This window comes from Alosa sapidissima, chromosome 19 (assembly GCF_018492685.1).
Source record: "Alosa sapidissima isolate fAloSap1 chromosome 19, fAloSap1.pri, whole genome shotgun sequence".
In the NCBI taxonomy this organism is placed as follows: Eukaryota; Metazoa; Chordata; class Actinopteri; order Clupeiformes; family Clupeidae; genus Alosa; species Alosa sapidissima.
In genome coordinates, this window is record NC_055975.1 from 8,720,097 (window position 1) to 8,746,794 (window position 26,698).

The 26,698-nt window shown below is 41.8% G+C and overlaps 2 protein-coding genes across 2 annotated transcripts; both read right to left on the reverse strand.

Moving 5' to 3' along the window:
- Positions 1–2,833: 2,833 nt before the first annotated feature.
- Positions 2,834–6,698, reverse strand: LOC121692980 (procathepsin L-like). Its single transcript, XM_042072085.1, has 8 exons — positions 6,522–6,698; positions 6,307–6,424; positions 5,978–6,120; positions 5,573–5,800; positions 5,178–5,369; positions 4,600–4,765; positions 4,019–4,124; positions 2,834–3,761 (listed from the first exon to the last, which is right to left on the reverse strand). The coding sequence occupies exons 2-8, from the start codon at positions 6,404–6,406 to the stop codon at positions 3,662–3,664; spliced, it is 1,035 nt and encodes a 344-aa protein (XP_041928019.1). The 5' UTR covers positions 6,407–6,424; positions 6,522–6,698; the 3' UTR covers positions 2,834–3,661.
- Positions 6,699–10,479: 3,781 nt separating this feature from the next.
- On the reverse strand, positions 10,480–26,664 carry LOC121692982 (procathepsin L-like). Its single transcript, XM_042072088.1, has 9 exons — positions 26,625–26,664; positions 26,376–26,476; positions 25,646–25,788; positions 23,011–23,208; positions 22,719–22,910; positions 21,849–22,014; positions 21,473–21,578; positions 11,130–11,231; positions 10,480–10,626 (listed from the first exon to the last, which is right to left on the reverse strand). Exons 2-8 carry the CDS (start codon positions 26,473–26,475, stop codon positions 11,132–11,134), a joined length of 1,005 nt encoding a protein of 334 aa, XP_041928022.1. The 5' UTR covers position 26,476; positions 26,625–26,664; the 3' UTR covers positions 10,480–10,626; positions 11,130–11,131.
- Positions 26,665–26,698: the final 34 nt, after the last annotated feature.

Below are 26,698 nucleotides of genomic sequence, written 5' to 3' on the forward strand. Positions count from 1 at the left end.
TTAGAAATAAAGGTACCGGTAAGTAATAATGTATAGTTTGCCGTTCAGTATAGGAAAATTTTACTTATTTTCCTTATTTGACCGGCGTTCTATACATTATCCCTTACATAACAGAATGACTAGGCCCTCACCAAACTTGAGTATCCATGTGTGGAACTCCAGGTCCTCCAGAGAGTGGCTGGCACAGCTCACCACTGGTTGTAGTTTACCTTGTTGTGTCTGGTTGTAGTTTACCTTATTGTGTGTTATTTTGGATTCATGGGATAATAATATGGGAAAAGATTTAATTACATTTTCATTAAAAGGTCGTTCAGGGCTAAAAAGACCTCCTGTGACTTCCCCATTCTCACGTCTAAATACAGCTGAGGGTCTGTCTGTTATTTATACTGCAAACGAGAGTAAATTCACCCCAGCCACACTTTCAGTTCTGGCATGAGCCTGAGTGAATGCTCCATAGAGAATGCACTCACATTTGAGAGGCCATAATAATTCAACACAAACCTTGTAACAGGAAAAAGAAAAGATTCATAAATGAATAAATAATTAATAAATAATAAAAAAGGTGACATTGCTCTTATAGTGTGCAGAGTGTAGTTTCTGTAATGCTATTATACATTTACATTTGAATGTCCCATTTACCAACCCACCACACCATGGAGCAAGTAACATAATGCTCTACTAAGTACATTTTCTTTATTTAAAACCACCACATAGCCAGCCTCAAACCGCAAAGTTGAGCTAGATCTGCAACACTTTGGCGGACACGCTAGCTTGTACTTTCTTACTTTCTTTCATTTATAGAGTTCTCAGGTCAGTGTTGTGCTCCCACATCAATTCACCTTATCAAGGCAGCAGCCATTGTGTAAACCAAAAGGAGGCTAGGGGGTAGACTCAAAAGACAACACAGAGAGGTTAATTTGTAGCCTAACGTAGTCATACTCAAAAATCTATTCAGAATTTGAGTCTGGAACCGAAGCTTTGGGACATGATTATGGTGCATGTTTGAACCGATACAGGAGGGGAAATGCCTCTGCACACCATTGGATAAACCTAAGCAAGTAGAGCAACAAAATAGCTTACCGTGAAGGTGTGAATCCTGCAGAAAACAGTCAAAACATTCTTCTTCTCGACAAATGCCTTAATCACTGTTTTCTGTTCATTTTTTAAAGTTATTGTGCCAGCAATATTTTGACAAAAAAACGCTGGTGGACCCGTGACGTTGGACTTAACAACTGGATAAAGCCTGCCTGGACGATTCGATTGGTCTGCACAATTCTCAAGTTTTCATAGACCTCTGAAGTTCGCCTATAAAAAGGAGCCAAAGCTGCAATCTTTGCCCATATAAGGAGACCCGGGTGTTAATTGAAGCGAACTACATATGGCAACTTGCATTGCTCTGGGGTAGCAAAATGAAAATGTGCCGTCTTAATGTACCAGAGTACTGTACAAAAGTAAAGTGTGTAGAGCAAAACGTCTGGATTTCCAATTTCTTCGTCCCCGCAAGAGTTTAACAGGTGAAATAATTCAAAATCCTCATGTTATTTTCTCATAGGAAAAATCTCAAGATACCGGATCTCTTTATATGGGCATAGATGGCAGCTTTTAAGCTTCAGAGGTCTATTGAGGCTTGTCAATGGAACAAGTCCTATCCAGACCGAACTTCCTGACCTCAAATTTTGTGGACGGGGCTAGGTTCAGGCTGGCTTTTCACGTTAGGCATTTTGAGCCCTTTGAAAAACAGCAAACAGTGAATGGTCAAACATATTTAAAGAAATGGAACATGCAGATGGAGAGACTTGTTAGACGTATTTGATGTTCTATCTGTGCTGCCAAAGCTGCTCTTTCACAAAAGTGGTTTACGTAATATGTATTTCATCACCACAAGGATGGTATTGAGATAAGCTGAGGACAGAACAAAATCAATTGGTTAGCTACGAGGACTCTGTCTGAGCATTGAGGTTTACTGCAAAAACATGTTTTCTAATATTACACATGTCTGACTTTAACAACTATATATTTGATTGATTGATTGATGGATAGCTTGGTTGATTTTAGGTCTACTATGAGCCTGAGTGCAACAGTTCTAAGACTAATCATGTCGTGCTCGTGGTAGGCTACGGAACTGAAAATGGCCAGGCTGGTGAAGAACAGGTGCGCTTTTTAAGAATATGAGGAACATGGTAAAGCAGCTGTTGTGACCACCAAACTAAAATCTCCCAAACTGTAATCCTGTCATGGTCATATTTGCATTAAAGTAACTCTATGCAACAATTTGGCACTTTTTTGACAGTGGTATCATTTCTATATTCATTTTGATGTTTTATCTGTGCTCAGTGTGCTGACAACGATGTTCTTTCACAAAAGTAGTTTAATATGTATTCCATCACCACAAGGATGGTATTGAGATAAGCTGAGGACAGAACTAAATGAATTGGTTAGCTACGAGGACTCTGTCTGAGCATTGAGGTTGACCCCAAAAACACATTTTCTAATACATGGTCAAAATTGGAGCCATCAGATATGACAGGATCTGGGCTAAAATCAGGTCTTTATGTTATGCCATGTGCACTAATAGAATATACATGTACCGCAAACAATTAATCCTCTTATGCCTTATATTTTAACTAGTAAATTATCATGTTCTGTAGACCTAGCCCCAAACTCTTCAAAACAATGTTGAAATACAACACACATGTACATGTTCTGAAGTCATGACAATTTCTCATTTCACAGACTGCAGAGTTCTAAACTTTTCCCTCCATGTATGACAGTAATCATGCTCTGTATTTTTCTTTCTACTTGAGGGTGTCATCTCTTAATTAATGAACGGTTATATCATTGTATGGCTTTATTTGATCAGGGCTATATTATTAAAACCTGAAGAAAGCAAAAAGACCAAAACTCAAACACATATCATGTCACCCTGATTAGATGAACATTCTATAAGGCTGATATGTACAGATATCACCACATTACATTTATTCATTTGGCAGACGATTTTATCCAAAGCGACTTACATATGTCAATTATATTAATGTACAAGGGCCATTGTCCCTAGAGCAACTCGGGGTTAAGTGCCTTGCTCAAGGGGCACAAAGGTGGAAGCCAGGGGTGGATCCCAAACATCTTTTTGCTTGACGTCATCGAGGATGTCTCACTTGTCTAACTGCAACTAGAGAAGGTTAAAAACGAGGAAATAGGACAAAGGAGAAAGGGCCAACCACTACCCCTACACTACCACCACAGCTGGTATGAAATATGCTGGCTGTCAAGTGCTAAAGGCCTTCTCTATAGCTAGTGTTCTGGTTTGTCCATTCTGGGCTATAGTAACAAGGCAACCTCTATAGACTGCCTGCTCTCGTCTAGATTTAAAAGGTTTATTCTAAGGTAAGAAAACATACACAGGTAATTATTCTATTTCTGCTAATTCATCTCCTTAATTATTTAAAACAGTTTAAACACATGATGAAAGAAAATATCAAGCCGTATGTTATTTCACTTTCCATTTTTCTTGCCTTTTCTTGAAAACAAAACCACCATTCTTGGCCTTGTGTTGTTGCCCCCTTCAGAAATCACATGAAGCTGATGACAGCCTGAAACAGAGCAGGATGTAAGCAATGTTTGATGAAAGCCTCATCCTCTCTTATCCATCGGTACGTCTTCAGACTTGCGGGTAAGTTCCAAACGAGGCGACGCCACACTGGTTGTTCTGGTTCCTGGACAACTTGATGTAGCCTTGATCTCCCCAATGGACACCCCAACTTCACACATAAAGGGAAATCGTTGCATATTTATCACCACATCCAAATAGTTGATCGTGTAAATCTATTACATAGGTGAGGTCAGTTAATGGCTTATCTAGTTGCAGATATGGTTATGGTATTTTGCCGATGCTTTTGTCCAAAGCGACATAGAGAATATGAACATTACACTAGTTAAAAATAAGTTTTTAAAAAGTTGAAAAGCCTACAGTTTTACCTATAGGTGAGTTCCAATGGCATATCTGGCTGCAACTTACCTGTTCTTCACCAGCCAGTAGTCTTGGCCGTCCTCAGTTCCATAACCCACAACTAGCACAACGTGGTTTGATATCGTCTTGCTGCAGTGAGGGTCATAGTGGACACCTAACAACAATTAACCCAACCAACCAACAAATCAGTTAAGCAGTTAATCAATCAATCAATCAATCAATCAATCAATCAATCAATTAATCAATCAAAGACAATACTACAATCAACCCGTCAACCACTCCAGCATTCATTCCTTGTTTATAAGTTCTAAAAATACATCCCCGGTCTAAAACTTCACAACAAATCCTCATTATCATAATTTCCAGAGCATACTAGTTAGTATTTCACCCAAGTGTTGTGTGTCGTACCCCTAGTAAGAAGAGCTTTGAAAAGCACTAGCAGCATGCCTTAGTCTTGGTATAAACCACCTGTGTTATATTCCCATATAGGCATTTAACTCAGATTACTCTGAGTATGTACTGAAACTCACTAGATTGCTGTGAGTATGAAGTTAAGATGCCCAAGTTACGTGCTGATCTGGGGTCAGTGAAGATGAGTATAATTACTGTGAGTAAATGCTGGGACTCACCAGATACATAGTGCTGGAAGGAGGACTGTCCGGCGTCGATAACCACAGCCACAGGACCCACAAACGCTACCGTCTCCTTTAGAGCCTCCTCATCTCCAAACGGCAGTTCCACATGCCCATAGCAGAGGGCGCCAACTCCAGACGGTTTGAAGCGGCAGATTGCATCCTGGGAGGGTACAGTAAGACAGAGCGCTGATGGAAACGAACTAAACACAACACATAGCAGCTCATAGGGGCTGCTGGAACTGAGGTTGCTGGAACTGAGACTCAACACCAAACACAACTCCGCTCATAGGGGCTACCACCAGGACTCAACACCAAACACAACTCAGCTCATAGGGGCTACCACCAGGACTCAACACCAAACACAACTCAGCTCATAGGGGCTACCACCAGGACTCAAGTCACTTTGGATGACCAGAGGGACACTGGGAGAACCCAGGCAGACCCCTGCCCACGCTAAATGCTATATCTCACAACGCCAGCGACAGTGAAACTAAACCGTAGCTACGCTAAATTGAAAACTTTAACACCCGTGAACACCTCTGAATTTATCCAGCAGTGTCACAGTAGGTTACCTTTGCCTTATATGGGTAGGCCTCGTCCGTGTCTATTCCGCCGTTATCTCTGACATACTGGTAGGCCGCGGTCTCCCGACCTCCGTGGCATCCGTGGTTCCCATAGGCACGGGAGCAGTCCAGCAGCTGCTGCTCGCTCAGAGAGGGCAGGTAGCCGTGCTCAATACAGGTGTGGGACTCTAACACAGCAATCTGGAGAAGCACAGAGGAGACAGAGCACTGGAGGAGAACACACACACACACACTAACACACAAACAATATACTGTATAGACACACACACACACACAAATAATACACACACACACACACAAATACACACGCACACATACACGTACAGTACACACACACACACACACACACACACGCACACTGATTCCACTCCCTGTTAACCTACTGCACCAAAAGCCCAACAGGATCCACACTGGTGCTGGTCTTTCACCCTATTCACACAGCCCTTCTGCCTCCAGTCCACTGAGGCGGGCAGCTCAGCATCGCTCCCTTGCTGTCTGGGGGAAAATGCCAGCTTCTGGGATGAGGCTTGGGCATTAGCAATGGCATTGGCATTGGCATTGGAGCGATTGAAGTGAGACAAGAGGATAGCCTGATTGTATTCTTGGTTGTTCTGTTGAAGAGGAAAATGAATGGATAAATGAATAACATACTAACAAGGTTCAGCAGTTTGGTGGGTGAGGAAATTGATCCCAAGTGTAAGTTAATTGTCCTATCTTGCTGTACATTGGTTGTCGATAATTAACTGTGCAATCATGATTTGTCTTTGGTCAGGGTGAATTTTGTCTACCATGTCGGAGAACTGGTTCATGCCCATGCGGTAGGTCTTGATGCCCTGGTCAGCCAGGATGTTGTGGGCCAGGACCCTGCGGCGGGTGGAGAGCCAGACAAGTTTACGTTGGACCTCCTCCTCAAAGGAGTTGTAGGATTTTTCTGTAAAGACATTTTGCAGAAACATCATTACTGTCAGACTACACATAAATGTGTGTTTTTCAATATATATCCAAATACAAAGAATACAATTTGCAATCAATGCAAATGTTGCTTACATCAGGAGTAATGCAACACAGAAACGCGCATGTCAATAAATTGAAAGCATAACGTCATCAGCTGTCTCACCAAACTTGAGTTTCCATGCTTGGAACTCCAGGTCCTCCAGTGAGAGGCTGGCACAGCTCACCACTGCCAGAGAGGCAGCTGCGATGATCAACAGCTTCATGCTGGAGCACCACAGGAACTACAGGTGAATCAGAGGAACCTTGTTCAATGTTGGATCGTTGTTCAGAATAATGCACGGGTAAAGGTACTGTATTAGTGTGATTGGTGCATCTTACTTGTACTTCCAACACCACCTGTGGCAGATGATGCACTATTGAACTGTGTCTGCTGAATACAGGAGTAAACTGTTTAAGAACAGGAACGTTGTCCTGCTCAAAGCATTTAGTACACACTCTACACTTCTCCTTACATCTGGAGTGAAACAGCAGAGTGTCCACTGCCTGATATTTATACTGTTTACAGTAACAGATCTACAGCAGCTCCGCTTTCAGTTCAGAGACCGAGTGTTAGCTGGAAACATTAGGAAAGTGCTTACCCTCAGTCATTTCACACACACACACATACACACACACACACTCTCTTACACACACATACGCGCACACACTCTCTCTCTTACACACACACACTCTCTCTCTCTCTTACACACACACACACACACATATACACTCTCTCTCTCTCTTACATACTGTACACACTCTCTCTCTTACACACACATACGCACACACACACACACACACACTCTGTCTCTCTCTCTCTTACACACACACGCACACACATACTCTCTCTCTCTCTTACATACACACACTCTCTCTCTCTCTTACACACACACACACACACAGTTCGGAGACAGAGAGATAGCTGGAGACATTGGGAAAGTGCTTACCCTCAGTAATTTCTGGGCTTCATCATATGAGAGCATGATATGACCAGTTATGGAACAGAAACACTAACCTCACAGAATGCTACAGCCAAACACTGGCTTATCACCCTTTCCATTTTTAGCAAGAGGAGAAAGTGTTTGAGGTGATGAAAATCACCATGAGGATGAAAATCTGATTGAAGTATGTACTTCACCATGATGCAGATGTGTGGAGGCCCGTGGTTTTTATTTTATTTTATTTTTTAGAGCACATGCAGCCAATAGTTGATTTAGTCAAGTTAATGTTTTTTTTCCAACAATAGTCAAGTTGATTTTACATGTTTTTGTACATATGCCATAGTTTTGTTAATATTCCTCATTCTTCTTATTGGTTATAGTGCAAAAACTGTGAAGTTTAGAGACACTCATCTTATATTTTAATTTTGTAGATGTCCTTGAGTAACTGAAACTCACTGAAGTCATCAGAGTTTTATTGAACTTCAAGTTCCCTTCTTGACTCAAATTTGACCTATCAAATGTACTCAGGAATAAAAAGTAAAAGTGCAGACCTGCTGGTCAAAGTACAATAAGACACCACCGCACCAACAGACACTGGTAATGGCATTTCACTGATGAGACACTATCAGTAATACGCTTATGTAATGACAGCCAGCAAGTATAGCTCTGCAGTGATTAAACCAAACTCCCTGAGCAGCTTCATATTAGACAATTGAATCTGATGTGCAGCTGTGCTACGTTTACTTCACTCGTGCTATAATATAAACTAATTCAATACATTGCATGGGTTCAAGAGCCAAAATATATTTCAGTCAGGACCACTTTAGTCAAAATAGTTTATGTAATAAGTTACCTTTGGCGGTATGGCTCTGTTCTGGGACCTCCCTACCCTTCCGTGTGCCAACACAGAAAGCCTAAGGCAGGGAGAGCAGCAAAGTAGATCCCCCCATAAGGAATACAGAACAGAGCAAGCATCAATGACAACAACACTGAATAAGACAATAACCAATCAGGTGGAGTTGGGGGTGGAGGTGGGTAGCAGAGTGGCTTGCAAAGGGAACGGCAATCCCAGGCCATGTTAGAGCAGCTTAAAAGTAGGGCCTAAATGCCTCTCAGCCAATGACGAGCTAAGGGTACTCTCAGCTGATCAACCAGCTGATCGGCCAGCTGATCAACCAGCTGAGCTGCCAGCTTGGCTTGACTCCGTGGCCTGCCAGAACTAACGCTGTGCTCAATTTAGTTTCACTTGTCCCAGTTGCTCTACTACCCATGCTTCTCTCTGAACCTAGCCGATTACCAGCGTGACAGAAAGCAAACAGGAGCAGGAGACCTTACTGCTGTTTGAGGCCTTTGACCATATTGGGAGATAAACTCTTAATAAAGTACCGAACATAGAAGTATTTATCATGTAGTTTATTTGTTCTGAATAATCTGTCATTGCCAACTGTAGATTTTAATATCAAGCATTCTGAAATGGCTTTAGAGATGCATCAGGAATTGTTCTCTGAAGATGTATTGTTTCCCTGTGGTGGTAGCGCAGTGGTTAAGGAGCTGCTACCATGCAGTAGCCTGAAAGTTAACCATGCGTTGCTCCAGGGGCAATGGCCCTTGTAATATAGTTGACATATGTAAGTCACTTTGGATAGAAGCAGGTGCTAAATGAATAAATGTATGTTTGTGTATACAGTACATGTTATTCTTGTTACATGACTTTGGTCTTTTAATCCAGCACACTTACTGTAGGGTGTCCCGAACTCGCGACAGTTACAGTGCCCCCCACCTCCCCCCAACATTATAAATCAATGTTATGCACCATATTGCTTTGTGGCATAGTAATATTATACACCATTTGAAAGCTTGGACTCTTGGGATCCATATATGACAACATTTTTCATGTACAATCTGTATAGTGCTTTACATCCCCTCCTCCCCCTCCTCCGCCTTTGGTGCTTCCCTACTATCTACTGTAGCTGCAGTGTATATCCCTTAGCAATAAGCAGATGCAGCATAATATTGGGTCTTGAAATATTCACAGGAATCCCTACAAATTGAATATTCATGTTGTTTTATCCAATATTAGTTGTGCAGCTGTATAGTCCCATTTTATACACATCCATTGAACCAACAAAGAAAATTTTTGTGTAATTATTCCATATTTTGTGTAGTCATTCTATATCAGAACTTTTGTGTAATTATTCCATATTTTGTGTAGTCATTCTATATCAGAACTCCTGACATTACATTCCAAATAGTCCACAAGAAACTACAGAGTGTTACCTTTCATTTAAGACCAGGATTATGCTTCTACACCAAGAGGTAACCACACAGTAAGCCATTTATTGTCAATATGCATTTTGGGTAACCAAAAGTCCTATGGGGAGTTTCCATAGGACATTTTACAAAATGCATGAGCATACCTTGGCAAATAATGGTCTAAAGTACTCATATTTCATTCTATATTGATCTATCTATTTGAGATACAGATTCACTCGACCCGCTACAGTTTGCGTACCAGGAGAAAGTGGGCATTGATGATGCCATCACTTATCTCCTACACAGGACACATTCTCACCTAGACAAGGGGAAAAGTGCTGTGAGAATCATGTTCTTTGATTTCTCAAGTGCTTTTAACACCATCCAACCCCTCAGGCTGGGAGACAAGCTCTTGCAGATGGGTGTGGATGCTCACCTGGTATCCTGGATTACAGATTACCTGACCGATCGGCCACAGTTTGTTAGATTGAAGAACTGTCTCTCAGACACTGTGATCAGCAGCACCAGAGCTCCACAGGGAACTGTGCTCTCTCCAGTCCTGTTCACCCTGTACACATCTGACTTCTGCTACAATACTGAGTCATGCCACATGCATGAAGTTTTCGGATGATACTGCAATTGTGGGGTGTGTCAGGGATGGGCAGGAGGATGAATACAGAAGCCTGGTGGAGAACTTTGTGCAGTGGTGCAAACTCAACCACCTCCAACTCAACACCTCGAAGACCAAGAAAATGGTGGATTTCCGCAGGTCTAAGCCCGCTCTGCTACCAGTCTCCATTTATGGGGTCAATGTGGAGGTGGTAAATACCTACAAGTATCTGGGCTTACAACTGATGTCTGTATGCTACTGAGACCTTGAATTTCCCCTTGAGGATCAATAATATCTATCTATCTATCTATCTATCTATAAGACCTGTTAGTGGGCCTCAGTTGTGTTTCCAAGACAAAATAAATGACCAAGAGGCATTGTGGTCATTGAATGTGGTCATTTCCAGATATTTACATAACCGCCTAAAAAAAACTATCATTCTACCCTTTGCAACTCTCTGACAGTTCACACAGTCTACCAAAATTTTTTAAAATGCTCATCAGTTATTTTTATTTCAAAGGTGAGAGAAAGACAAGACACTAAGACATTTACACAAACGTCAAAACTGCAGCAAGAATGCAAAGCAATGATCAATGATCCGCACATTTAAGGTTCTGAGCAGTCCTCACATGGCTGAGCTCTAGAGAGGAAAGAAGCAGAAGAGACTCATGAATATTCATAGGTTGCCAAACTCCCATCAGATATCATACATATAACTATCGGTCTAGCGGTCGGTTTTTAGCAATCAGTTGAAGAAAGTCTCAGGCAGTCAATCGTCAAGTCAGAAATCTCAGAGTGTTTTATTCACGGCACCGGCGGAGACCGTGCTGCTAACAGACACAGTGTAAGGTTACAGAGAAAAGAGTAACTTGCTCACAAACAGAAGTAAAAAAAACACATGAGTAAAGCATACAGCACACCCATATATGAAATGTCTTACTACAATAACATCATCCATAAAACTAAAATATCTCAAAGTGAATCCTTGTTCCCCTTGTTCCCACATCAATCGGTCTTGAAACAGAAAAAACTAAGATAACTCTTTAGACATTCTCTAAAACACATCATACTGTATTTGCAAGAAGCCCAACCATAGAAGGTGGGGTTTTATTAGGGGTGTTGTCTTTCTCTTCACAAACTCACCATCAGACCAGAGGATAATATGGAAAACAAGCAATGCCACACTGGTTGTTCTGGTTCCGGGCCATCTTGATGTAGCCTTGTTCTCCCCAGTGGACACCCCAGCTTCACATAAAGCACACCATAAAACACTTACTAAATCACACTCATATGGCGTACATATTAAAATGTTTACTAAATAGACACATATAATTTTACAGCAACATTAGTAGTAGCAGAACTGCAGAACTAGTAGAAGTAAATAAGTACAGAAAGATAGGGGAAGGCCTATCTCTTGAGCATCAACCTGTTCAACTCATTTTATACAATGCCTGTTACACTACAATTGCTGTTGATCACTCAGAGGCTGGGGGATATGATATATTTAGGTAATAACACCTACATAACCCACCATTTTTAGTGGTGTCCCTAACACCATTCAAAATAATTAAAAAAAACTAGATGGACCATATAGCATAACAAAATATGACTGCCGCTCAGTCCTGTACATCCTCTCCGCAAAATTAAAATCACACTTCACTAGTTCACATTCCTGAATTTGCATAAAGACATAAAAGCATAATACATAAAAGCATAATAGAAAAGCATGTTTGGCGAGGTCTCTGGCCATGGTCCTGAAGGGCTTCGCGGAATCGTGCCGGAGTCGACTGCGCAGGCAGGAGTCGGGCAGGATTCCGCCATACACCCCAAAAATTGCATTTGAAGATGAAGGACCCTACGGCAAGAACCACGCTGAGCAAATTCAATGGAAGTGCGCGAGGTGCGCTTTCCTCAGATCAGAGATTTGATCTGATATATGAGTGATAGGCATCGGAGGACCACCGGCCGAGAGTTTTGAGGGCTTGATCGGACAGACCGTTATTTGCCGCAGTGGTGGCTGCACCAATCCTAAAAAAATGAGATAAGTAACGGTCTGCTGGGATTCCGACTTGCGTTAGAACAGCTTTGAGCTGCATTGGAAACCAGAAGCAAGTGACGGAGCGTCCGTCGTCTGTAGCAAATGGGGGATCTAATGGGGATGCGATAGAGGAACGACTTGAATTAAGACAGCCAGGGGTGCCTGTCGTCTATGGCAGATGGAAATCTAATGATGCAAATGCCAATCTATGAGCTGACATTCAAAACAGCAAACTTGATTGGCAAGATCCCTAACCAGGGTGAAGGAGTTCTTAGCGGATTGGTCAGACCACCAGCCGCGGTGGTGGCTGTACCAATATCCTGAAGTAATGGGAAGCTTGAGAGCTAACTTAACAGGCATGCACTTGCACACATAACATGCACTTAACATGACATGCAGGGCAATGAGCTAGCAGTTGCAGAGCTCGGAGTCAGTGCAGGAGAGTACAGCTTGCAGTTGCAGAGCTCGGGGTCAGTGCAGGGGAGTACAGCTTGCAGTTGCAGAGCTCGGGGTCAGTGCAGGGGAGTACAGCTTGCAGTAGCAGAGCTCGGGACCAGTGCAGTGGGAATAGAGGACTGATGTAGTTGCTGATGCTCATGGCATGTGATTCGAAGATTTGTGAGTGATTCATAAAGTTAACATTCCAAATTACGATCTACAATTCTGCTGTTTGGCAAGATCCCTAGCCAGGGTCATGGAGTGTTTTGCAGGGATCTTGCAGGAGTGTACTGCGCTGGCAGGAATCAAGCAGGATCCATGTCATGTGATCACCCCAAAAATTGAAAAGACCCTGGCTAGGACCATGTAGGCTATAGATAAGGTGATCTGAAAGGCATCTAAGGCGCCTAGAGTATTTGAGCAAGTGCTCGGGTAGACCGTTATTTGCCTGAATGAAACCTAAACGGTCTGTGCCAATACCAATATGCGTTGGTAGATATCAGAGTTGCCCTTAAAACCAATGAGGGTTACATGTGCAAAAAATGTCAAATATATGCTATAAGGGGAACTTAGACATTACATAGCGTACACATGGTCTGAATATAAGGATAGTTACTGAAAGGTGATAAATGGGTGTTACAGGTTTCTACTTTGCTGTATTAAGTTTGTAGAGAACACTGAGCTACCTAGCATTATGGTAGCCGATCTAGAGAATAAATATGAACCTGTAGCAAACAGCAATAGAGGCAGTTTGCATTCAAGAGCATGAGAAGAAATTTAGAGAATGAGAGAAAGTGGCTAGGCTGGAGTAGGTTAGGCACTGACATGAAGATTAGTACAAGTGAAGAGCCTGAAGAGCCATCTTGAAGCTAAAACTGATTCATGATGTTAAGAAATCCCATGCTTGGCAGAGTCTATGGCTCAGCCAAATTGCTCTGGGGGGATCGTGCAGGAGTCACTGTGCAGGCAGGAGTCAGCAGGATCCGTGTATACAGCCCAAAGATGAGGGCAACTAAGGCACTTTAAAAAATGAAGCAAAAGGGTTAGTAAAGAGCAAAACATGAAGAGCAGAAAGAGAAGATTGACCTGGGTGTGATCTGAAAAACATTGTTAGAAGGATGCGGTGACCAGTGTTTCCCACAGAATTGAATTCCAATTGTGGTGGTTGGTTTGCAGAATTAACTTGAATGGAACAGTTTTTATCAAATTAGCACAGCATGGTTATGATGCTAACCAGATTTAAGCACAATTTAATACAACCTGGAAAATCATTGTGTGGTGGTCAATGTTGATATTGTGGTAGGCCGCTACAAATAAGTCAATGTATGGGAAACACTGGGTGACCCCATGGGTGGTGGCACCAATCCAGGGAAAGAGGGGTGAGGGAGAACCAGGGACACGGTCCCTGGCTGGGGAAGAGACACGGGCACGAACACGGTTCACGCCGGTGGGAGATGATGGGGAAAGGGAAAAGATAGCGACGCGGTCGCTACAGGGGAGGGGGAGGAGGTTGCACAGCACCCTGGGTCTTGATTAGCTGGATTAGCTGAAATGGAGAAAAGAGACCGCAGTAGTGGAAGGCAAGGTAGAGGGCTGCACGCGGGCACCCATAACTTGCTGGGTTGACAAAGCATGTTGCATGGACAAAGGGAGAGACGGAGCTCCACGCTACGGCACAGGTGCTTGGCTAGCAGGAGGGAAAGAGAAAAGGATTGAGCTTAACACTCTGACTGAGGACAAGTTTCAGAAGAAAATCGGGAAAGTGTTGGCCTTGATTTGAAATTGTTTAAGAATGTATGTTTCATTTTAGCCAACACCTATCAAGCAATTCAAAATGAGCGAATTACATTTAGCCACAAAGTACAATGGAGACGATAGTAGTCTAGTAGTTGTAGGCTGTTGCTTACAACATGCTTTGATGATACAGGCCTAACACCCCAGGATAGTCCATATAATTACATAGTTGTGATAATTGAATTTGAGTAATCCAGGGATAGCAATAGCGCCAATTTAGCAATATGAGGTGCTATGGAAACCAGAAAGTAATTAAAATACTGTAGCTAACGGCAAGAGAAGTGGTGAGCAGCACATTATTAGAGAGGATTCCAAGGAACAGCAGAGCTACACGCTGGTGTAGGTGCTTCCATGGTCAGCTAGGAGTGTAATAGAGCAAAGCTACACGCTGGTGTAGGTGCTTCCATGGTCAGCTAGGAGTGTAACAGAGCAAAGCTACACGCTGGTGTAGGTGCTTCCATGGTCAGCTAGGAGTGTAACAGAGCAAAGCTACACGCTGGTGTAGGTGCTTCCATGGTCAACTAGGAGTGTAACAGAGCAAAGCTACACGCTGGTGTACCCCATGGTCAGCTAGGGAAGGCTTTAATATGCTGGCACTCTCAACACAGAGGAAGGCGCAAAAACTCCCAAACACTTTAAAGGAGAAAAAATTCCTTTCTTGCCCTCTTAGCAATGAGCGACAGAGCAACAGCTCCTGTGTATCAGCTGCCTTACGGCCAAAGCCGGCATTGAGGTGGGGTAAAAGCGGCAAAACTGACCTCAACTCCGCATCTCACACACACTGGGACGATATTTGCGCATGTCTGGATCAGAATGATACCAGATTGTTGCGGCACAAAATCTGGCCGAATGACAGTTCAGCTTGGTGTTCATTAAAGGTTAGCATCATGAACACCGCAGCGCAATGCGTTCAATACTAATGCATATTAAACTGTTCTTATCACGAATCAAACGCCGAGATAAGACTCTTTAAACAGGCAAAGTGGTAGCAGTCAGCAACATGTAGATGCGTTAGCTGTAGAATGCAACTGAGTTGGTTAGCTGTTTGTTATGTAGGTCTACTACTTATCTTTAATGGAGATAAAAAAAATCGTCACAGCAATTGAGACTTAAGTTATTATTGAAATCATGTAGCAGGAAATAGCCTACAAGCTAAGCTAGAACCCACTGCATAGCCCACGGTGACACACACACTGACTAGCAGGAGTAGAATCAAAATCAAAACAGTAGGCTAGGTAATTTTAGCTAACGTTATACAATTACCCTTGGCAAACGGCAGCAGTTTGTAGCCTAGTACCAGAGAATGTCTAATAAGGGGAGAACTGCCACTCTCGGAAAACTTCCGGTTTCTGAACTGGTTGCAGTTCCTTCTGTGGTTCCACATGAGGGCGCTCGTCCACGAGTGCAGAATGTATGGAGGTCTATGGAGCTGTACCCCTCAAAATCCACTTTTCTTGGGATATAATTTTTTTTCAAGTAATTTGAGTATTGCATTCGAAAGGGGAGGCAACGAAAATACACTTGGTTGAGTATTATATTTTTTAAAGTCACTTAATTGTTCTAAAAAGCCTTTCAAATGTGTCAATGACGTCATTCATTAGCACAATGCTAGCGTGTTATGTGCAACAACGACCCCACCTGTAAGAAATCAAAAAGAACATAAGTACTCGTTCTTTCAACTTTTGACCTATAACCCATGTTGTAGTTATACAAACTACAATCAAATCTGAGATTTGTCAACGACAATCAGGTGAAAGAGACCAATTTAGCGGTCTAGTTCATTCTGCACTCATGGCGATCGCCCCCAGTGGAACTCTGGTGGAACTGCATCCAAAATTCGGTACAATGGGACTTAATACGGAGTGGCAAGGCTCTCCGTAGACGGGCTCTGCTAGTACCAACTTCATGTGTACAGTAGGCTAACCATTAGCCATCTGCAATGAGGGAAAGCTAGTTGCTTGCTAAAACAAAGTGGCAAGAGATGTAACGTGTTAGAAGTTACAAGCTGGGACCCACGCAAATCACGGAATACAGGCACATTGGCTACTGAAACAAATTTGAGTGACAAACAACTTAGGATAGACAACACGTTGGTTAACACAATTCCAAGCAAACTTTACCAAAAAACCACGAAGGACTGGAAACCTGATTTATCAGAAATGTCCCGTCTATATAACATGGCCGCTTGCAATGTTCAAGTGTGATTCACGGGATATTTAGCCTATGTAGCAGGGTTAATTATGCTTCCCTGAATTTCCCCATCGTTTCTACAAGTTCTATGGACATATTTTGTAGTTTCCCATGCCTCTGAGGTACAGTAGGTCGTAGGGGGGTGTGGCTTGGGTGTGGCAGGGGTTGGTTCCCGCGCTGAAGACCCCTTAAGTGTTCATGTAGCCCCCTCCTCTGCCTCTTTTGCTACTGTCCTGAGGCAGAGGTATGTGGAGTCTTGCATACAATACATCATATCTTTTATATACTTGTATTGTGCATTTTTCACAAATAACTGTTTTCTGGTGTTGCACACCTTATATACGAGTTACGTTTGTTTAATCACTGTTTTAATGTTAGCTCGTTACACAATGCATATTACCTCAGTTTTACATGCTACAGTCTGCTAACGTGGCTGCAGGTGTAGCGGCGTTAACTAGCTAGCTTACAGACCTTCATACTGGTGAATTGACTGAATGTATTTAAACGTGGGTTACCTGTTTGATTGGCAGGAGCTGTGACGCGACTGGCTCGCTCCCTGCCTGATTTGTGTTTGTTTTGTCATATATTCCAGGTATGCCATGTTTGTTTTATGTACTTTTGTTATTGTCTTTTCACATGTACTTTTATGGCGATTCACGCAACTGCGTGTCTCGTGGTTTTGCCGCCTCTTTTGCTACTGTCCTGAGGCAGAGGAGCTGTGACGCGACTGGCTCGCTCCCTGCCTGATTTGTGTTTGTTTTGTCATATATTCCAGAGAGCAATAAATATTAAAGCAAACGTCGGTTGTGGCCTCCATCTCTATTCCACTACAACACAACGCAGAGTGATCGAGGGAGGGGAGAGACGACCTCTGTTACACCTACACTGACTTCAGTTCATCCTATGCCTCCAGACAAGCAGTAGTGGCTACTCCGTGAGCCTAACTATTAACACAGCCAATGTGACCGAAAAGTTGTTAGCTAAAAACAGGCAAATAGCAAAACAAGTGCCTTCATCTAGTAGGCTATACATGTTTGTGACATGTATATCAACATTCAGCAGGAACAAGTGGGCATGTAAAGTGGGCTTTACAAACAGCTCTAATACAAAGCAACAAGATAAGAACTACCTCCCTCCATAGTTTCCCACGCAACCTAGACCATGAAAGTCTGTAACAGATAGTGGGCAGCAAGTTCTGCTTGAGACAAGCGAGCAAACCGGTATAGTCACTGCGAGCGGAGTAACACCGATGCTGCAACTTCGGCAGGTAGACTGCGAATAAATAACCTGACTGATTGAAGAAGGAGGCGTTGCAAATTCCGTCACGCTCCTCCCGAACTTCCGTTTGTAAAACGCCATTTGTCAATTTGTCTCCATCACCTATTCCCTACTCTTGCAACTTTTGTGTATGCTTGTATGTGCGTGCCTGTGTGTGTGCATGCGTGTGAGTGTGTGTGTGCATGTGCGCGCGTTTGTATGTATCTCCTATAGAGCCTGACCAATATTTGAGTTTTTCAAAAACAAACACAATGTAAAAATGTTCTCCCATAACAAGGTTCTAATCAAGGTGAGGCATTATGTACAGTATTTGAATAGGCCTAACTATCGAGTTTCCTAATGAAAGGCTCTTCATATACAATACATTTTTTTAAGAAATAAAAGAGTGTATAGAATAGAAAGAATAGTAAGAATAAAAGTAGATAGATAGATACTTTATTGATCCCCAAGGGGAAATTCAAGAAAAAAAGTGGTCTTTGTTCTGTGATAACCACATTGCCAAAAGCTACATTGTGAGCAGTTTATGCAATTCAGCTTAACTAAACTATACATTTTGTGATCAGGCGGACCACAACTCGGTCACCGCTAATGCGGACCACGGTATACCGGTGTGTATCCTGACCACATCGCTATAGGCTACCATTTGATGATAACAAGGGTATCACTGGGTGTTCCCTCATAGGCCACACAATCACTATTCAATTCCTACATTAATCTAAGTTCATTGTTAATTCCAGAAGGAATAAATATGGTTGAAGTCTATAAAGTTTATTAAATCACAATAAATCACAATAAAGAGAAAAAATATCAGGATGTAGTAAGTATGTCAGAATGGCCTACTGTAATCTCCATAAAAAGTAAGAAATATGAAGTCTTACAGACAGACTACCTAATGAAATAATAGCAATTTATTTTGCATGCATTAAGTGTGTGGGAGTCCAGTCTGAATGCTATAGCCTACCTACACCTTTAAGTTAATTGACCTAATACTGTACACGTCTCTGTGCCAGTAGCATCAGAAAAAACTTGCCCAGTTATTTCTATAAGGACTTTATTATGCCTGGGATATGAAGCCATGTAGCATCATCCACAATTAGTTGTGATGACTTTGTACCCAAGATTGTATTTTATTGGTGAGTTAATAATGAGAAATTCAACTTTATTGAACTTATTTATCCTGTGGTTGGTTAATATTATTAGGCTATCGCTAGCATTAACTAGCTGACTAGCAAAGGGAGTTTGTCATTAGCTTCCTGTTGCTTAAATACCAGAGAATGCCAATTCGTGTATGAAGTACTGTAGGCCTAACCTAATAATGTCAACACTGTGCCTAGTGGCATGAATCTACCGCGCACCAAAATAACCTCAAAAATGTTACGTTTTGTATTGTTTCTGTTGCTCACTCACTTTGGGCTTGTAGTCGAGGCCGTTTTCTGGCATAATAAGTAGAAGGGATGCTGTCTTGTATGGTTGTCTTCTTCGACTGAGGAGGGCTGTCAATCAAATTTTACTCTTCAAACACAGCCAATCACAGCAGAGCTAGTACCAAACCTGGTTACCGCCCCCAAGTAGAGCAGAAATTCACTTTGCGCGAGCAGACATCAACTTCGAGAGAGCCGAGTGATTTTCGAGTGAGCGCTGGTCAGATTCCTCCTCGCTCGCAGCATATTTTTCCTCGCTCGGGGAACAGTTTCCTCTGAGTGTGTGCGCGCAGGGAGTATTTGCGCGCTTGCAGTGAATATTTACGAGTGTGAAATAATATAATATGCCCGTATGCATGTTTTATCGCTCAAGTGCTTTTCTGTCGCCATAGTCTTGACACTTCAGAAATCGGTGTATATCCATTTTAAATATCCATTCATTATCCAAACTCATTTGCATTGAGATGTGGTGTGACTAATCTTTGATGCTTCCTGCTGACTGCCGCAAGACGATTGGTCACTGACACCATAATGCAGCGCAATATGGATAAACTGTGTTGCTCAGGCCAGGTCCAACAATATGAAACCATAGATAATTATAAAACGACATAAACTTAACTTAGAATTGTTGGTAACACTTTACTTGACAGTATCGACATACAGTAAGAGTGACATGATACTGTCATGACACATGAACCCTAACCCTAACTCTAACATCTACGTAACCCTAATCCTAACCCTAACCTGCTATGATAAAAACCGTATGACACTTAATAACAGAAGCATTATGTCATACATATGTCAACATTTATGACATATTCATGACAGTATCATGTCACTCTTATGTCGATACTGTAAAGTAGAGGGTAACCCATACCTGTCAACATTTAGCTTTTTTTGGGGGGGGGGGGGGGGTGCAGTCAGTGTTTGTACCGGATCAGTGTTTGCATATTTAACATGTTTCATACACGTGTTTCAACACTGCATTTCGGTCGTTGCTTTTACCTTACCGAAAGCCTATGCATGCCAGGATGTATCCACCAGCCTGCCTGCCTGCAGCCTACTTCCAAAACTCCAAAGCTGCTTGCTGTCAGATTCGGTTCCGTGGACACAAGTTGCCAATAGTGTATCAACAACACTCAATAACAGTTTATGTGATGTGTTAATCACTTAAATTCCCAATAATTTGACAACAGCTATTTTTGGAGTAGGCTATTCAACTAGCCCGCTTGCTTGCGAGACTCACGGTACAGATCCACTTGTACTTCACTTCATTTTGTCGTGTCGCATTCCACTCTAGTCCTATGGGTGACGTCAAGCGACTTTAACGCGCCCGCAAAGCATTCCGGGAAGGCAGCGCTGCATTTGAAATAATGTTGTGCGTCAAAAAGCTGGCCGATGCCCAGCTTTATGCAAATGAATCCGTTGAACGTGAGGCGGCTATCCAATGAAAGCACGAGGTTGTAGGTCCTTTGTACTACCACAACAGTGCTTGTGAAACTTTGGTTCCGCTTACAAGACAAATAATGTTTTAACAATCTCTTCCACGACCTCCCAGTAGGCCATAAAACAAACGAAACTAGGATTTGGATGAATATATTGACTATTGGTGTTTCTGGTGAGGATTTGAGATTGCATTGAGTAGTTTAAATAAAACAGGATTTCGAAATGGCTTGCATAGTTTGTTTAGGCTATTAATGTGTTGTATACTGTTAAGTACATGCCTAAATTTGTGGTCCATTTGTGGAAAAACACTTAAGATACGTTAAAACGAACTGAGTATGAGCTGGTAACTGACATTTTAAACAAAACGCCCACACACAACTGAACGAGGGGAGGCAGCGTGACCCCATGCATATGACGTGTCGTGCAAGTGGATCGGTACCGTCAGGCTGCGCAGTCGGCACCCGCTTCCTTATTTGGGTTTTGGGTTGCTAGGTTTTAGCCTATGACAAAACGGTTGGAATTGAAAGTAAGTGATCGTGTATGTGTAGGGTGTAGTTCATACACAATCTGGCAACCTGAGAGATGTCAGACTAACAGAAAAAATTAATGGATCAATGATTTTAAAATGAAGTTTGATGGCCATGCAAATTATGGGAGTTTTCCGGGAGAAATAACAAAACCGGAGGGTGCTGGGAGATGACCTTGAAATACGGGAGAACCCGGGAAAAACGGGAGTGTTGACAGGTATGGTGTAACCGAATTGTTTATGAACGGTATGCAATTTAAAGGTGGATAGCCTAAACGCAGAAGCTGAGCACCCCTGAGCCTAGAATTTACCCTGAGTAGAAGTAAAGAAGTACAGAAGAATAAGGGAAGCACACCTGTTCTTCACCAGCCAGTAGTCTTTTCCATTTTCAGTTCCGTAGCCGACAGCCAACACGGCATGATTAGTCTTAGAACTGCTGCAGTGAGGCTCATTGTAGACACCTGACATCAATCAATCAAGCCATCAATCATTCATTCAATAATATCTGTTGTATTTTAGTTTGATATACTAGCCTATAATACAACTATGTGAGGTGTGTTCAGATGAATAGTATTGTGTGCACTGGACATATATACATGTATACTGTGTGTGTATATAGGCCTATATATATAGCCTGACAGCACAGAGAGGCGTGCGTACAGGACAACCTAGATGAACGTGCGTACAGGACATAACCTACTAGATGAAAGTGTGTACTGGACATAACCTACCAGATGAATAGTACTGGAAGGACTTCGGTCCAGCATCAATGGAAACAGACACAGGTCCCACGTATGCCACATATGCCTTTAAAGTTCCTTCATCTCCATACGGCAACCTCATATATCCACTGCAGTAGGCACCAATCCCCGACTTTGTGAAACGGCAGTATGACTCCTGTCAAATTAGGTCAACAAGGTGTGATTGTCTGATTGTGAAATTTGGAAACCGTTTTTCCTAAATAGATTACCCGTGGACTTTCCCTGACTTTCCCTTAAACTGATTTTGAGTCTCTTATCGAGAAAATACAGTTACCATATATACTTCTCTCATGTACGACTGAAACTTGCATGCTCATGACATCATTTTAGTATTCATTTTGAAAAAAAAAAGGTTTATTACAGAGACGTACAGTGAGATACAAGGTTATGACGCCAGTCACACAATGTTTCTCTGGAAATAGAAATGTTCCATTTAAAGGCTTAAAATGCTTCAGATGTAAAGTTATTCACTGTTAAAGTGACGCCAAAATGAACAGGGGTCAATGGAATGCTAACTCCAGGTGAAGACTTATTAGCCTCAGAGCCTCCCATAGGGGGTTCACTTTTCGAAGGTTTGCTTACCCCCCTGGTTACCATGCTAAATAAGTGGTTGTTATGCTGGTTGATAGGGTAAGTAAGATGGTTGCCAGGGCGTTGCTAGGGTAATCATAGTGGTGCAGCAACTTAAAAGGAACCTGTTCTCTGTCTTTCTCCATTCAACTGAATCTCACCTTTCTCATTCCTACTTTCTCTCACTTCTTTGATTGACATTTCCCCTTTTTATATTTTGGATGTTCTGTTTAATCTATGCAAACATTTTCAAAATTAATCCCACTGTACCTGTCCCTCATAAGGATAAGATGCTTCCGTGTCTATCCCACCGTTGTCGCTGACATACTGGAAAGCCTCGTGCTTATAGCCTCCATTGCAGCCCTCGTTCCCATATGACCAAGAGCAGTCCACCAGCTGCTGTTCACTCAGAGAGTGGCGGTACCCATATTTTATACAGTGGTGGGTCTCCAGTGCACCTGTCTGAAAAACAGAAGAGAAAAACTTGAACACACACACTAACACACACACTAGCACACACACACACACACACCGTGTGATCTCACATATCAGTATAACTCACTGCACTGAAGGCCCAGCATGATCCACAGTAGCCTTGATTTTTGACATCCGTCACACAGCCAGTTTTCCTCCAGTCTGAAGCTGCAGGCAGCTCAGCACCCTGTTTTTGTCTGAAGGACATCTTGCCTTGCCCAGATGGAGATACAGTGACATTTGGAGGAACCAAGTCTCCCAGGAGAACACGATATTCCTCATAATCCTGTCAGAAGAAGAACAGCAACAAAGAAGAGTGAGTAATTAAATTGTTGAATTAGAGGTCATTACAAAATAGTTCAAAACACTTTAACACTCATTAACAACACAATTTCAACACTACAAAATAAAAGATCACATGGCGAGCTCGAGGCACCAAACTTAATTCAATAAACTTCCTTGCAAATGAATTATTTAGTCAAATGGATCCAAATACATAAAAAACAATTAACCCTGGTTGGAATTGGAACAAAATCAATGTAGAAACATCTCATTTGCAGACCTTCCCTTGGAAAACGAATAAAATCACTACATCATCACTACCACTGAACAAGTTCACTCCACTCTGGGACAACCCATCATGTTGTAGAACAAACCTATTCACTTTTCCATATGGAAACAAAAGGGAGTCACACACCTTCAACACCTCTTTGAGAATTATCAACTCATGTCATTCAACACACTCATACAGAAATATGGGGTTGGGAGAAACCAAATCATCTTAGATTAAGAAGATAAAACCAGTTCAACCAACTACACAGTACAACCCTCTCAGCTAATTGAAGAATGTATGAAAATCAATAATTTCCCAAATTTAACTTCCAAGCTATACAGTGCCAAGAAATAAATGAGAAAAAATCCAACCTTTAAGGACACCAATTTTCTTTGTGAATTAATAATGTATTGTAAATAAATGTTCTTCATTACAATACAGGGTGCATAAGTATTCATAAACCTATGTAGAATAGAGGCAGGCAGATTTTTATTTTTAAAGGCCAGTTATTTAATGGATCCAGGATCCTGATAAAGTTCCCTGGGCCTTTGGAATTAAAATAGCCCCACATCATCACATACCCTTCACCATACCTAGAGATTGGCATGGTGTGTGCTAGTTTGATTTGCATTGAGGTCAATGAGCATCAAACCAGCTACTAGGCTAACTGAAATACATGAAACATGGCTCTTTTTCCATTTGAACATATTGTCATCAACATTAACACACTTTAAAATGACCCATTTTTCGAATTTGGATATATTTCAAAATTGGAAATCGAATGAACGAAAAAGTACACGGACCCAATTACAGTAACTACATGAAAACTTCACTGTTGTTTCATGAAATGTCATTTACGTTTTGACTACATCAACAGTTTCTATTATCTGATGTGAAACAAGAGGCTATCAGCTTCGCTACCAGGATGTCTTGGTCCGTTCGAGCGTATGGGGAGTGACGTACAGTAAGCAGAGAAAATATGGTTGACTTGGATGTGGGCGGGACTTGATGTCAAGCCCCGCCTTCCCGCGGGCTGCAGCGAGATGTAGCCTACTTGGAATCTAGAGCGAGCGAGCAAGAGTGCGCACGCGAGACAAGACTTCAAATTGTGTATCTGAGTGTAGCGCACACACGACGGAGAGTGAGAAAGAGAAGGGTGGTGCATGTGTGCCTGAAGCGCATCCAAGACAGAGAGCATCCTGTCCTCTTTCGCTAAATCAACCAATCAGTTTTCAGTGTAGGTGGGCTTTTATCTTGTTTCTCCCGAACTATTATTATTATTATTATTATTATTATTACTACTATTATTATTATTATTACCCTGATTTCTGGGAACATATTTGTAAGAGCACCTTCTCCATGACAACTTGCACAAACCTACAGCTTATACAATATAAAGTCATTTACAGAACTCAAAATAAAATGTTTAAAATGGAACTTGTCAACACAGATGTCTGTTTAAAATGCACTTTAAGTAGCACAGACAACTATCTTCACGCCATCTGGCCCTGTCAAAAAGTTCACTCTCTTTGGATCACAGTTACTGAGACACTCTCCACCAACCTGAGCTACAGAATCCCACCATCTTCAACACACTGTCTCCTTGGCGATATCTCCAAAGTTCACATCCCACCAAATTCAGAAATCCGTTGCTTGTTTCTCTAACTATTGATAAGAAAGTAGTCCTCCAAAACTGGAAATCAAGGAATTCTTGTCACATCACTCACTGGACTATTCTAATTTCAGATTACATTTCAATGGAAAACAGCAAAAAACTAATGCTCATAAAAATGCTCACGCTCAAAAAAATAAAATGCCTTTGAAGACATCTGGAACCCATTACTAACTTTTCTAAATTCAACCAAAACAAGCCGTGTATATTACACATACCCCTTTCCTTTCCTGTCCTTTGTCCTGTGTTATTCTGTTTTACATTCTCTATATGGTGCTTAAACAAAAAGGTCATTAAAAAATGGTAACTTGTGAAATTGGGATGGAAGTGAAAGTGGATACATCTTGAATTCTACAATCCTGGTATAAAATTAGATAATTAGATTAGATAATAAAATAGGCTGCAAAATTATATGTTGGTAAGCGTCTGCAGTCACTTTGGGAGTAATCCTGCTATTTAGATGTGTTACTTTTTAAAGACATTGATAGATTGTCCTACCATGTCGGAGAAGTGGTTCATGTCCATGCGGTAGGTCTTGATGCCCTGGTCAGCCAGGATGTTGTGGCTCAGAACAATGCGGCGGGTGGAGAGCCAGATGTCTTTGCGCTGGGCCTCCTCCTCAGGGGTCCTGTAGACCTTACCTGGTTACACGTAAGGGATAATGTATAGAACGCCGGTCATTAGTGGGAAAATAAGTCCCGACAGGGCGAACCGGACCCCGACGTGCAGCGGAGGGGTCTTGTTCCGCCCTGAAGGGACTTATTTTTATTATTATTATTATTATTATTATTATTATTATATATGATAATACAGATAACTATTAATATGTCACCATTTTATACATACTGTATGAAGAGTTCAGATGCGAAAGCCTCTTAATGTCACCTCCATCAAAAATGAGATAACGATGGTGAGTGAATGCTCTCTCCACATAGTATATGTCAATCAAATAATTTTGCTTCAAACCCCACTAATTAACACTCTCTTCCTAGTCTGAAATTTCAATTTGTAGGGAAAAACCTATAGGAGCCTGCTTAAAAAAAAATGCTCATTTAAAAGAAAAATGGTCAGATGTATTTAGAGGGTTTTTTTCATCTGAACTCTTCACATTTTTTATAAGCTTCTGTTTATACATACTACCCGGTATTACACATAATGTTGTAATTGGCATTGAATGGCATTTTGCATTGATATATACGGTATGTAGCAAAAAAAGACACCCCCTCACCAAACTTGAGTTTCCATGTGTGAAACTCCAGGTCCTCCAGAGAAAGGCTGGCACAGCTCACCACTGCCAGAGAGGCAACTGCGATTAGCAACAGCTTCATGCTGAATACAAAAACAAAAAAAATATGGTAAAATTATAAAACAGTTTACATTGTCAAGTACAGTGTATGTGTGTGTGTGTATGTGCGTGCGTGTGTTTGAAACAGAAAGCGCAAGAAAGAAAGACGGAGAGAGTATGAATCATTTTCACCTGCTTGAGAGTCTTGGGACCTCCAATAGATGGTGATGAGAGGCAGTTTGACAGATGACTATTAAAACATACTC